A 15,823-nucleotide genomic window follows, 5' to 3' on the forward strand; every position below is an offset into this window, starting at 1 on the left:
AAATAAAGAACCCAAAGACCTTGCCAACCCATATGTAACCAAACTGTCAATAGTGGAAGACAACTGAAGAAATTTGAAAGCAGCAAGAGAAAAGCAACTCAACACATACAGGGGAGCTCACATTACACTACCAGTGGATTTCTCAGCAAAATCTCTCTGCCAGAGAAAGCTAGATGATATATTCAAAATGCTGAATTTAAAAAGAAACGAAAAACTGCCAACCAAAAATACTATATTCAGCAAAACTGTCCTTCAAAAATGAAAGAGAAATAAAGACTTTCCCATATAAACAAAAGCTGGAGGAAGTTCTTTACCACTAGACCTGCCTTACATGAATGCTAAAGGAAGCCATAAAGTAGAAACAAAAGGACACTAGATAGCAGTAAGAAAGCTGCTACACAAAGGTATAAAGCTAACTGGCAAAAGTAAATATGTAGGAAAATACAGGATACTATAATACTGTAATGGTGGCAGATAACTCACTTTTAACTCCAGCACAAAATTTAAAACTATTAAAAATCTATAAAAAATAAGTTATTCGTACACACTATAAAAGATATTTTGTGGCATCAATATAAGTGTGTGGGAAGAAATTAAAGAGTAGAATTTTTGTTTGCAACTGTAAGTTAAGTTGTTATCAGATTAAAATACTTTCCTACAAATATGTGTTACAGAAGCCCCATGGAAACCACAAAGAAAACAGTTATAGAGGACATGCAAAAGCAAACGGGAAAGGAATAAAAGCATATCATTATTTTAAAAAATCAACAATAGACAAAGGAAGACAGCCAGAAAGGAACCAAAAGCTACAGGACACACAGAAAACAATTAACAAAATGACAGCAGTTAAGTTCTTCCTATTACTAATTAATTCAAATGTAAATGGATCAAACTCCCAAGTAAAAAGACATAAAGTGGCTAAATAGATGAAAAAGAACAAGATCCAAATACATGCTGTCAACAAGAGGATTCAGATTTAAGGACACACAGAAACTGAAAGCTAAGGGATGGAAAAAGACATTCCATGCAAATGGTAACCAAGAGAGCAGGGGTGGCCACAATTATATCACACAAAATAGGCTTTAAGTTGAGGGAGGTGGAGAAAAAGAGGAGTAGGAAGGCAAGGCAGAAACCTCCTCCCAAAAACTTGTAAAAGAAAAACATACAGCAAATACTACTAAAGCTGAAAACAAGCTGAAGACTGCAGAACAGACTACCTACACCTGGGGAAGAAGAGAAGCCCTCACAGAAAACAGTACAGTGGCAGAGCTGCGATGGAGCGGGACCCAAGCCCCTCCCCAACCCCAGCCTACAGCTGGGAGAAAGAGGAATAGAGCAGGGAGGGACAGCAGCCCAGAATCACTGAACACCTGGCCCTGGAGATCTGCTCCAGAAGCACTAGCCCACATTATACTGGGTTCTGGTGATTAGCGGGGCTGGACACCAGGGACAGGTGGAACACTCTGGGAGGCCGAGACTCCAGCCACTTGTGGAGAACAAGAAAGTTCCACCAGTCCCCCTAAGACAAAAGCAGAGGTGGCACTTTGAAAGTCATGCCAGCAATGGGAGGGGTGCAAGAGGGGTGAGGGTGGGAGAGAGCTCTCTCCTCAGAAGAAAGGGCAAGTGGAGGATACTTCCCCAGCCCTCCCTCAGCCCAAAAAGGTCGGGAACTGTCGGGAGCCCCAACAACCCAACCCCTGGCCAGCAACATAGCCGAAGCCACCTCCCTGTGGGCCCTGCTGGTGAGCTAACCCACTCAGCCTAGCGGCAGCATCAAACTTTACTACCTAGCAGGCAGAGGGAGACTCTCCCAGCTTTCTCAGCTCCATTTCAGCCCGACCAGGGAGGTGCCTGCAGCAGAAGTGCCTGCAAAAGGCAGCCCTGAGGGCTAATTCCTCCCTGCAGGTGTCCAAGCCGGGTGCTATGGGTGTCCAAGCCAGGTACTGCATGTCTAGCCCTGCCCCAGAGAGCCGCACAACAGCCATGCCCAAGCCATTAACCCTCCAGCCCCACCATTGCTACAGGGCAGGCAGAGGGTGGCCCCACCCACAGCAAACCTAGCAGGGACTTATGCTCTGAACACAAAGGTAGCTGAAGCAAACTGCCAGGGCTGCAGACTCAGACCACTGCCAGCAGATGGATAGAAACATGGCCCCAGCCACTGCATGCCAACAGCTGGGGCTCCAGCAAAGTAAAACCAGACAAGAGAGTAAAGAGTCTTGAGCTTCAGGTAACCACAGGACACCTCCTTCATAAAGCTATTACTCTATAGGCCAGGAAGCATAGCAGAGCAATATAATACAAAGGAAGAAACACAGAAACCCTGACAAAATGAGGAGGCACAGGAATATGTTCCAAACAAAACTACAGGACAAGACACCAAAAAGAGGACTAAATGAATTGAAGATCAATCTTCTTGATAAAGATTTCAAAGTAAAAGTCACAAACATGCTCAGATTTACAGAAAAATATTTAAGATTGCAGGAAGGACTTTAACAAAGAGATAGAAGACCTGAAAAAGAGCCACTCAGAGCTAAAGAATACAGTGTCTAAGATGAAACATACAATGGAGAGATTTAAGAGTAGATTACTGCAAATAGAAGAGACAGTGAATTAGATGAAAATTAAAGAACACAACTATGCTGAGGAACAGAGAGAAAAAGGGATCTCTAAGAATAAAAGAGTAATAAGAGAGCTGTGTGACCAATCGAAAAGAAATAATATTAGCATAGTAGGGATACCAGAAGGAGAAGAGGGAGACAAAGGGATAGAAAGTCTCTTTCAGAAAATAATTGTTGAACATTTCCCCAATCTGGAGAAGTAAATAGACACACAGGTCATGGAAGCACAGAGATCCCCTAACAAAAGGAACCCCAGGAAGACAACACAAAGACATGTAATAACTAAAATGACAAAGATCAAGGATAAGGAGACAATATGGAAAGCACCCAGAGAGAGAAAAATATTACTTATAAGGGAAACCCCATCAGGCTATCAACAGACATCTCAGCAGAAAAATTTGACAGGCCAAAAGGGAGTAGCATGATATATTTGATGTAATGAAACAGAAGGCCCTCCAATCAAGAATCCTCTGTGCAGCAAGATTACCAACCATTTAAATTTGAAGCAGGGATTAAACAATTTCCAGGTAAAAGTTGAAGGAATTCACCACTACTAAGAAATCCTTACAGGATATGTTAAAGGGACTGCTGTAGATAGAAATGTTCCTAAGACTACATAGCTTTCACTGTGAAAATAAACCTACAGTAAAAGTAGTAGACCAATTAATTACCAAGTGAGTACAAAATTAAAACAACAAAAGAAGCAAATAAACTATACACAAAATCATGCAAGGGATACACAAAAAGTGCAGATTGTGACATCTAATGGCCAAAGAGGAGGAAGAAGGAAAACAAAGTGTCTTTAGATTGTGTTTGAAATAGAGTAATCAGCAATTTAAGATAGACTGTTATATAGTAAGGAAGCTATACTTGAAAGTTTGGTAACCACAAAACTAAAGCCTACAACAGATACCCAAAAATTAAAATAAAAAAAGAGAAATCCAATCACAACAATTAAGAAAACCATCAAATAACAAGAGTATAAGAGAGGAAGAAAGGAACAGAGAAGAGCTACAAAAACAGCCAGAAAACAATAAAACAGCAATATAAGTACGTATCTGTCAATCGCCTTAAATGTAAATGAACTGAATGCACCAATCAAAAGACATGGAGTGGCAGAATGGATAAAGAAAGAAGACCCATCTATATGCTGCCTATAAGAGACTCATTTCAGACCCAAAGACATACACAGACTAAAAGTGAAGGTATGTAAAAAGATATTTCATGTAAATAACAGGGAGAAAAAAGCAGGATTAGCAGTACTTATATCAGACAAAATAGGCTTCAAAACAAAGAAGTCAGGAGACAAAGAAGGACATTACATAACGATAAAGGGATCAATCAAACAAGAGGATATAACCATTATAAATATCTACACACTCAACATAGAAGTACCTAAATATGTAAAACAAATACTAACAGAATTAAAGGCAGAAATAGATTGCAACATACTCATTTTAGGAGATGTTAACACACCACTCACATCAATAAACAGATCACCAGACAGAAAATAAATATGGAAACAGAGGCACTGAACAATACATTAGATCAGATGGACTTAACAGATATATACAGAATGTTCCACCCAAAAGCAGCAGGATACACATTTTTCTCAAGTGTACATGAAATAATTTCCAGAATAGATCACATACTAGGCCACCAATAACTAACTTTCAATTAATTAAAAAAGATTGAAATTGTATCAAGCTAGATAACAATGGTTTGAAACTAGAAATAAATTACACACACAAAAAACAAAAAGGCCTACAAACACATGGAAATCTGTTTCTGTATTTAGAAAATAGTTCTAAATAATCAATGGATCAATAAACAAAATAGAAATCAAGCAATACATGGAGACAAATGAAAACAAAAACTCAACAATCCAAAATCTGTGGGACACAGTGAAGGCAGTTCTAAGAGGAAAGTACATAGCAATATCAGTTTACCTCAAGAAACAAGAACAATCCCGAATAAACAGTTAAACTCACAATTAAAGAAACTAGAAAAAGAACAAATGAAGCTCAAAGTTAGTAGAAGGAAGAACATAATTAAGATCACAGCAGAAGTAAATAAAATAGAGATGAATAAAACAATAGAAAAAAATCAGTGAAACCAAGAGCTGGTTCATTGAGAAAATAAAATAGATAAATCCCTAGCCAGACTTATCAAGAAAAAGAGCACACACATAAACAAAATCAGAAACAAAGAAGGAATAACCACAGCAGATACCACAGAAATACAAAGAATTATTAGAGAATACTATGAAAAATTATATGCCAACAAATTGGACAACCCAGAAGAAATGGACAACTTCCTAGAAAAATACAACCTTCCAAGACTAACCCAGGAAGAAACAGAAAATCTGAATAGACCAGTTACCAGCAATGAAATTGAACTGGTAATCAAAAAATCCCCAAAAACAAAAACCCAGGTCCAGATGTCTTTACAGCTGAAATCTACCAAACATTTAAAGAAAAGCTAATACCCATCCTCCTTAAAGTATTCTGAAAAGTAGAAGACGAAGGAATACTTCCAAACTCATTCTATGAGGCCAGCATCATCCTAGTACCAAAACCAACAAAGACACCACAAAAAAAAAAGAAAATACAGACCAATATTTCTGATGAACATAGATGCCAAAATCCTAGCAAAATATCAGCAAACCAAATTCAAAAATACATCAAAAAGGTCATCCATCATGATCAAGTAGGATTTATTCCAGGATGCAAGCATGGTACAATACTGGTAATCCAACAATATCATACACATTAACAAAAAGGATAAAGAAACACATGGTCATCTCAATAGATGCTGAAAAAGCATTTGACAAAATTCAACATCCATTCGTGATAAAAAAGCTCAACAAAATAGGTTTAGAGGATATACACCTCAACATAATAAAAGCCATATCAGGCAAATCCACAGCCAACATACTTTTAATAGCAAAAAGCTGAAAACTTTTTCTCTAAGACTGGGAACAATACAAGGAAGTCCACTCTCACCACTTTTATTCAACATAGTACTGGAGGTACAAGCCATGGCAATCAGACAAAACAGAGATAAAAGGCATCCAAATTGGTAAGGAAGAAGTTAAACTGTCACTGTTTGCAGATGACATGATATTATACATAGAAAACCTAAAGATGCCACCAAAAAACTATTAAAACTAATAACTAAATTCAGCAAAGCTACAGAATACAAAATTAGTATACAGAAATCTGTCACATTCCTATATACTAACAATGAAAGAGCAGAAAGAGAAATCAGGAAAACAATTCCATTTACAACTGCATCAAAAAGAATAAAATACCTAGGAGTAAACCTAACTAAGGAGGTGAAAGACCTGTACTCTGAAAACTATAAGACACTCATGAGAAAAATTAAAGAAGACACCAAACAATGGAAATCGATCCCATGCTCATGGATAGAAGAATTAATATTGTCAAAATGGCCATCTTGCCTAAAACCTACAAATTCAATGCAATCCCTATCAAAATACCAACAGCATTCTTCAAAGAACTAGAAGAAATAGGTCTAAAATTCATATGAAACTACACAAGATACCGAATGGCCAAAGCAATCCTGAGAAAAAACAAAGCTGGGGGTTATACTCCCTAACTTCAATCTCTACTACAAAGCTACACTAATCAAAACAGTTTGGTACTGGCATAAGAACAGTCCCACAGATCAATGGAACAGAACAGAGATATAATTCTACACATATATGTCCAACTAATGTACGATAAAGGAGCCATGAATATACAATGGGGAAATGACAGCCTCTTCAACAACTGGTGTTGGCAAAACTGGACAGCAATATATAAGAGGTAAAAACTGGATTATTGTCTAACTCCACACACAAAAGTAAACTCAGAATGGATGAAAGACCTCAATATAAGTCATGAAACCATAAAACTGTTAGAAGAAAACATAGGCAAAAATATCTTGAACTTAAGTATGAGCAATTTTTTTCCTGGACACATATCCTCAGACAAGGAAAACAAAATAAAAAATGAACAAGTGAGACATTGTACTAAAAAGCTCTGTACAGCAAAGGACACCATCAGCAGAACAAAAAGGCATCCCTACAGTATGGGAGAATACATTCATAAGTAACTCATCTGATGGGTTAACATCCAAAATATATAAAGAACTCATACACCTCAACACCCAAAAAACAAATAGCCCAATTAAAAAATGGGCAGAGGACCTGAACAGACACTTCTCCAAAGAAATACAAATGGCCAACAGGTACATGAAAAGATGTTCCACATTGCTAATTATCAGGGAAATTCAAATTAAAACCACAGTGAGATTTTCACCTCATACCAGTTAGAATGGCCACTATCCAAAAGACAAGAAATAACAAATAACTAGACCCATGTGGAGAAATGGGAACCCTCCTACACTGATTGTGGAAATGTAAATTGGTGCAACCATTGTGGAAAGCAGTACGGAGGTTCCTCAAAAAACTAAAAACAGAAATATCATTTGATCCAGTAATTCTACTTAAAGAAATTTACCCAAAGAAAATAAAATCCCTGTTTCAAAAGACATATGAACCCCTATGTTTATTCCCGAACTATCTGCAATAGCCAAGATACGGAAGCAGCCTAAGTGCCCATCAGTAGATAAATGGATAAAGGGGAACAGTAATACACCAAGGGGTTGCAGGGGAGAGTAAGCGGGATAAATGGGAACAATTCATAATGACAACAGAAGTTGATCACAGTGACAGAAGTACAGCATGGAGAATACAGTCAATGTTTCTGTAACATCTTCCTACATTGATAGATAGTAACCACACTAGAGAGTTTGAGGATATAATAATACGGGAAACTGTTGAACCACTGTGCTGTACATTTGCAACCAATATAAGATTGTATATCAATGAAACTTTAATTTAAAAAACAGACTACATTAAAGAAAAAGGAAGACATTATCTAATGATAAAATTAGGAACCAATTCATCAGGAAGAACCAATTAACCAGGAAAATATAACAATGATAAGTATATATACACCCAACATTAGAGTGCACAAATACGTAAAGCAAACATCAACAGAACTGAAGGGAGAAAAAGATAGCAACACAATAATATTTCAATGCCTCATTTTCAATAATGAATAGAACAACCAGATAGAAGATCAATAGGGAAACAGTGGGCTTGAATACTATAAATCAAATGTATCTGATAGACATTCAGAATATCCTAACAGGAGCAGAACACACATTCTTTTTTAGTACAAACAGAACATTTTTCAGGAAAAATCACACAAATAATCATTAAGAACTTTAAGAAGATAAAAATCATTCCAAGTATCTTTTCTGACCACAATGGAATGAAAGAAAACAGAAAAAGGAAAACTGAAAAAATACACAAATGTGTGGAAATTAAACTCTCCTGAACAGCCAATGGGTCACAGAAGAAATCATAAGAGAAATTAGAAAATATACTGAGAAAAGAAAATGAGAACACAACATACAAAAACTTGAGGATGCAGCAACAGATGTAATAAGAGGTAAGTTTATAGCAGTAAATGCCTATATTTCAGAAAGATCTCAAAGAATCTAACTTTATACCTCAATGCACTAGAAAAAGAACAAAACAAGCTCAAAGTTTGAAGGAAGGAAATAATTAAGATTAGAGCAGGAATAAATGAAATAAAGAACAGGGAAAAAAATCAGTGAAATCAGGAGTTGGTTTCTGAAAACCCACAAAATTAACAAACCCTTAAGTAGGCTATGAGAAAAAGAGAAAACTCGAATAAAATCAGAAATGAAAGAGGAGACAAGTTAGTTATACCACAGAAATTAGAAGGATTATAAGAGACTACTAGGAACAATTATATGCCATCAAATTTGATAATCTAGAAGAAATTTAAATAAATTAGTAGAAATATTGAACCTACCATGACTGAATAATGAAAAAATTTGTTAACAGCGTAGATTTGAGGTCTTATATTTTCTTACTACCTCCCTACCCCAAAAATAACCACATAGAAAAGGCTCTATATAGACCCACACTAACACAGCTAAAAACAAAACTTGACAGGATCAACCTGATCTGCAAATAACTCAAGCTAAGAAACAGGGCTAAATTTCTTCCAAATGTAAACACACAGATCAAAGCTCAATGGACCCTAAGCAGGACAAACACAAAAGTAAATGAAACTAAGGCACAGTACAGATTTCTGAAACCAGTGATAAAGAGAAAATCTGAAAAGCAGCGAGAGAAAAAAGGCACACTGCATAGCCTAAGCTATAAGTAAGAACAGCACACCTGGTTTCACCTGAAACCAGCAAAGTCAGAAAACAGTAGAATGACCATTCTGAAAGAAACAAAATGCTAACCTTGAATTCTATATCCACTGAAAGCATGTTTCAAACAGCAAAGAAATAACTTTCTGGACAAACAAAAGCTGAGAGAATTCTTCAGCAGTATATCTGTTCTGCAAGAAATATAGCAGAGAGAATAAAAATGATACCAGAAGGAAACTGATATATACAAATCAAAAATGATAAATATGTGGATAAATATAAAAGACTTCTTGAAAAATTTCTGATTTGTTTAAAAGATAATGGACTGACTACAGAAAATATAATAACAATGTATTATAGTGTCTAAAATCAATATACACATAAAATGAAAGACAACAATAGGATAACAGGAAAATAGAAGTACACATTTGTAACAGTTTTACAGTACTCAGGTGGCATAACTGTTTGAAAGGAGATTGGAACAAGTTAAAGATGCATTTTTTTAAAACCACTAAAATAATAAAAGAAAGAGATCTAATAAAGTCAACTGTAGAAAAGATTTAATACTTTAAAAATGTTCAATTATTTCTTAAAAAGGGAGAAAGAGCAGCACTATTTACAATATCCAAGATATGGAAGCAACCTAAGTGTCATCAGTAGATGAATGGATGAAGAAGATATGGTACATATACAAAATGGAATATTACTCAGCCATAAGAAGAAAACAAATCCTACCATTTGCAACGACATGGATGGAGCTAGAGGGTATTATGCTCACTGAAATAAGCCATGTGGAGAAAGACAAGTACCAAATGATTTCCCTTATTTGTGGAGTATAACAACAAAGCAAAACTGAAGGAACAAAACAGCAACAGACTCACAGACTCCAATAAGGGACTAGCAGTTACCAAAGGGGAGGAGTGTGGAAGGCAGGTGGGAATGGAGGGAGAAGGGGATTGAGGAACATTATGATTGGCATATATGGTGTTGGGGGGGGTCACAGAAAAAGGCAGTGTAGCACAGAGACAGTAGTTACTCTGTGGCATCTTACTACACTGATGGACAGTGACTGCTACGGGGTGGGGGGGATTGATAATATGAGTGAATATAGTAAACACAATGTTTTTCATGTGAAACCTTCATAAGAGTGTATATCAGTAATACCTTAATGAATAAAAAAAACTTTTAAGGCAGAAAGAGAGGAAAGACTAGAAGGACAAATAAAAAACAAAAAGTAAGGTAATATATCTAAATCCAACCATATCAATAATACAACAACTTCTAGCAATGATGGAGATGTTGTATATCTGCTCTGTTTAATACAGCCACTAGCAAAATGAGGCCAGTGCAACTGGAAACTAAAGTTTTAATTTTATTTAACTTTAATTAACTTTACTTAAAAAGTAAATAGCTGCATATGGCTAGCAGCTACTGTATTAAACAGTGTAGATCTAAATATTCCAAATAAAAATAGCATTGTCAGTCTGGATTAAAGGGTAAGACCTAAATATATGTTGTCTTTAAAAAGCTCAATTTAAATATAAAGATACAGGCAGGTTTGAAGTAAAAGGATGAGAAAAGATAAACCATACAAACACTAATCTGAAAGAATTGAGTAGCTATATTAACAGCAGAAAAAAGTACACTTCAGAACAGGAATATCACCAGGGATAAAGAGGGATGTTTCATGGTAAAACATATACAATTCATCAAGCAATTAATCATAAGTATGTATGCACCTAACAAAAGCACTTCAAAATACAAAAAGCAAAAACTCATAGAAATGAAAGGAAAAAGATAAATCTGCAATTTAGAGATTTCAGCATTCCTCAGTATTGATAAAATAACAGAGAAACAAGAGATATAGAAGACTTAAAGAGCACTATTAACCAACTTTACCTAATTGGCATTTAAAGAACACTCCACCCAACTACAACAGTATAGATGCCCTCTTCAAGTATACACAGAACAATAAACAAGAAATATACACTGGGCCATAAAACAAGTCTAAGAAAATTTTAAAGAACTGAAATCAAACAGATTATGTTTTCTAACCAGGACATAATTAAATCAGTCATTAGTAACATGAAGATATTAGGAAAACTCCCAAATATTTGGAACAGACTTCTAAATACTCATGGGTCAAAAAGAAACCATAAAGGACACTGGAATATATTTTAAATTGAATAAAAATGATAATATATTATAATGTGCAGAATTGGAGGGAAATGCTTTAAATGCTTAGAATATAAAGAAAGAAAGGTCTTATATCAGTTATCTCAGCTTCTACGTTAAGAAGCTAGAAATAGAAAAGCAAATTAAGGTCAAATAAGTAAAAGGAAGGACATAAAGATAAAAGTATAAATCAATGAAATAGAAAAAAGACAAAATACAGAAAATAATGAATCAAAAGTTGGTTATTTGAAAAGAGAAATAAAACAGCTAAACCTCTAGAAAAATGAATCAAGGAAAAAAGAGAAAACACACATCTCTAATATATGGAATAAAAGGGATCCTCCAGACATGAAAAAGACAATTAAAAATAGTATAAAAAAATAAACCTATACCAATAAACTCAACAGCTTAGATTAAATGGACAAATTTCTTGAAAGGGATTTAAGATTGTTCTAACATTCAAAAATCAATTGATGTAATTAATCATACTATAAAATAAAATAAAGTAAATCATATGAGCATCTCCATAGATGCAGAAAATATAATTGACAGAATTCAACATCCATTTATGATTTTTAAAGAACCTCTCAACTAATTAAGAGCAGAAAGGAACTGCCTCAACCATAAATTTATGAAAATGAATTAAGAATATGATAAAACTTACTGCTAACATCATACTTAAAAGACTGAATGCTTTCCCTGTAAAACAGGAAATAAAAGAAAGGATATGCACCCCCAACACCTCTACTTTATATCATACTAGCTTCTACTTCTACTTAACTTCCTAATAACACTTCACTTGTACTTAACATTGAGGTCCTAGTCTGTGTAACAATAAGAAAAAAGAAATATGAGGCATACAGATTAGAAAGGAAGAAGTAAAACTGTCTTTATTCACAGATGACATGGTTTGTCTAAACTTTCCTAAGGAATCAACAAAAATAGATGCTGGAATTAAAATATGAATTTAGCAAGACTGCAAGATAAAAGGTCAATATAAAAAATTGTATTTCTGTGTGTATGGCCTGTGCACTGAAAACTAAACAATATTATTGCAAGGAATTAAAGAAAAGCTAAAGGTGGAGGAATATGCCATATCCATATATTGAAGACTTAACAATGTTAAAAATGTCAGTTCTCCTCTCCAGATTGATCTCTGGATTGAGCACAATCTCCAATCTATCAGCAGTCTTTTTCATAGACACTGATGATCTGAATCTAAAATTTATATGGAAATGAATATAAAATGCAAAGATCCTAAACCAAATAATTTTGATAAAGAAAAACAAAGGTGGAGGATTTACAATGCCTGACTTCAAGACTTACAACAAAGCTACAACAATTAAGAGTTTTGTATTGCCACAAGAATGAACATACAGAGCAACAGGATGGAAGAGTCCAGAAACAGATCCACACATGATCGCCTGACATCAGACTGACCAAGACAGAGAGAACTCTATCAGGTGAGAGAAATGCACAATATCTTAATTGTAGTGGTTATATGGTATGTATATTATCAAAATTCACTGACACTTGTATACTTCACTGGGCACTTAAAATGATGTATTTTGTTAAAAGTACATTATACCTAAATGAAGATAAGTTTAACACATATTTAGAAACAATCCCTAAAATGTACCATGGTTTCTAATATGATTCTGGCCTAGAGGAAACTAACATTTATCAAGGGCCTACACCATGCCAGACACTGGGTTCTATACATTTAATTTCTTTTGAAGTTTGAAGAAATGGTAGGCATCTGCAAACTAATCTACCTAGTAAGTGGAGCTCAGCCAAGCCTATGTATAATTCTAATGCCCATGTTGCTATTACCACCATCCACTTATGATGTCTTCTCTAGAAACTTTGTCACCAAAGCATCTACTACCTCACTAAAACCATTTTTTAAGCCTAACTTGGATTTTTTTTAACTTTGCAAGTGAAATCAATTCAAAAACAGAGGATAAGAAAAATCATGAACCTAGATAATCCATGCCCTGGATGGGCAGCTCCTGAACAATGACAGGCTCACCCTTATGTGCTACATACCTCAAGCTACAGTATAAAAAGTACTTACATGCTCACCTCATAAGAGAAGTACAAGAAAATTCCAGTATATGAGTCTTCCCAGCATCACAGAGCAAGGTAAGTGATAAACTGTCTGTAATACTCTTCCTAATCTTCCCCCCAGGACTTTGCAACTCTAAAATTCTACACCAAGGGCTACTTGGTTGAACCACCTATCTGTATCCTGGTAAAAACAAAATTTCTGAAATTTAGCACCTAAAAGTACTTGGCAAATGAAGAACCATATAACATGACCAAAATCTTTATTGCCATAAATGTTACAAAAGGCATTAAGAATATCCAAAGGACACAGTAGAAAATATAGCAGCCTTGTCAAAACTTCAATATTCAAGAGGGAGATGGTGGAAAAGACCTTCTGAAAATCTCTAGATGAGCCAAAGGTGAGAAATAAATACGTATACTTCCTTTTGGCATTAAAGGAACACTATGTAAAATCACATTTTTACTAATGCATAGAAGCAATATATACTTACAGTTATGTGAACACTGAGGAATTATCATTGCAATGTTGAAATAGTCAAAGCAAATTCCACACCGCAGCAAATTATCTATTGTCTGAAATGCAAAAAAAAACATATACCTATCAGAAAGACATCAAGATTGGAGCATCGGCCACAGAACTTTCTCCATCACCTAATGACAAGAACAAAAAATTAATGATACTTCTTCGTAAAATATACAAACTCAAAAGCTAACTCCACATAAACTGCATAGGATCTTGGGAAACAGGTAAAAACCTCCCTGAAGTAACCTACACATTTAAATCCCAGGTTACCCAGAATGCTTTAGACAGATGAAGCTGACACTGTAAGGATTCCTGTTCCATATTGTCACCCATTCACAAATGGGCTACTCTATTCCTGCTCCACTTCCCATGTATGTCCAGCTTTTACTTCAAGCCTCTTCCTCTTTAGACCCCATTCCCTGATCTACAGTCACTATTGGGTGAAAAGCCCCGGTACCTGTTCACCATACAGGTTAAGAAGAAAATCAGAGAATATTAAAGACATTCAAAATTATCTAGTTAAAGCTGAAAGCTTTTCCTTTAAGAAAGGGAACAAGACAAGGATGCCCACTCTCCCCAGTTTTACTCAACATAGTACTGTACTGGAGGTCCTAGCCTCAGCAATCAGACAACACAAAGAAATAAAAGGCATCCAGACTGCTAAGGAAGAAGTTAAACTGTCACTGTTTGCAGATGAGATGATATTGTACATAAAAAACCCTAAAGAATCTGCCCCCAAACTACTAAAACTAATAAATGAATTCAGCAAAGCTGCAGGAGGCAAAATTAATATGCAGAAATCTGTGGCATTCCTATATACTAACGATGAACTAGCAGAAAGAAATCAGGAAAATAATTCCATTCACAATTGCATCAAAAATAAAATACGTAGGAATAAACCTAACCAAGGAGGTGAAAGACCTATACCCTGAAAACTACAAGACACTCATAAGAGAAATTAAAGAAGACACCAATAAATGGAAATACATCCTGTGCTCATGGGTAGGAAGAATTAATATTGTCTGTCAAAATGGCCATCCTGCCTAAAGCAATCTACCAATTCAATGCAATCCCTATCAAAATACCAACAGCACTCTTCAACAAACTAGAGCAAATAGGTCTAAAATTCATATGGAACCACAAAGATGCTGAATAGCGAAAGCAATCCTGAGAAGGAAGAATAAAGCAGGGGGGATTATGCTCCCCAACTTCAAGCTCTACTACAAAGCTACAGTAATCAAGACAATTTGGTACTGGCACAAGAACAGACCTATAGATTAATGGAACACACTAGATAGCCCAGATATAAATCCACATATATATGGCCAATTAATATACAATAAAGGAACGATGGACATACAATGGGGAAATGACAGCTTCTTCAACAACTGTTGTTGGCAAAACTAGACAGCTACATGTAAGAGAATGAAATGGATTACTGTCTAACTGCATACACAAAAGTAAACTCGAAATGGATCAAAGACCTGAATGTAAGGCATTAAACGATAAAACTCTTAGAAGAAAACATAAGCAAAAACCTCTTGAATATAAACATGAGCAACTTGTCCCTAAACACATTTCCTCAGGCAAGGAGAAAAAACACAAAAATGAGCAAGTGGGGCTATATCAAACTAAAATGCTTCTGTACAGCAAAGGACACCATCAGCAGAACAAAAAGGCATCCTACAGTATGGGAGAATATATTTGTAAATGACATATCCAATAAGGGGTTAACATCCAAAATTACAAGAGCTCACATGCCTCAACACCCAAAAAACAAATAACCCAGTGGAAAAATGGGCAGAGGATGTGAACAGACATTTCATCAAAGAAATTCAAATGGCCAACAGGCACATCAAAAAATGCTTACATTGCTAATCATCAGGGAAATGGAAATTAAAACCACAGTGAGGTATCACCTCACAGCAGTTAGAATGGCCAACATCCAAAAGAAAAACAACATATGCTGGCAAGGATGCGGAAAAAGGGGAACCCTCCTACACTGTTGGTGGGAATGTAAATTAGTTCAACTATTGTGGAAAGCAATATGGAGGTGCATCAGAAAACTAAAAATAGAACTACCGTTTGACCCAGGAATTCCACTCCTAGGAATTTGCCCAAAGAAATCAACATCCCAGATTCAAAAAGACAAATGCAAATGCACCCCTAT

The 15,823-nt window shown here is 35.6% G+C and overlaps 1 protein-coding gene across 2 annotated transcripts in view; it reads right to left on the reverse strand.

Annotated features, from left to right (window-relative positions):
- The window catches only part of RAD18 (RAD18 E3 ubiquitin protein ligase), a 156,367-nt gene that overhangs the window by 134,517 nt on the left and 6,027 nt on the right, over positions 1-15,823 (reverse strand). For both annotated transcript variants that reach the window (XM_037019390.2, XM_073230968.1), the window contains exon 2: positions 13,622-13,703. In XM_037019390.2, coding sequence (XP_036875285.2) covers positions 13,622-13,703 — 82 coding nt within the window. The remainder of the gene's footprint in view (positions 1-13,621; positions 13,704-15,823) is intronic.

Source organism: Manis javanica, chromosome 3, assembly GCF_040802235.1.
Source record: "Manis javanica isolate MJ-LG chromosome 3, MJ_LKY, whole genome shotgun sequence".
Lineage (NCBI taxonomy): Eukaryota > Metazoa > Chordata > Mammalia > Pholidota > Manidae > Manis > Manis javanica.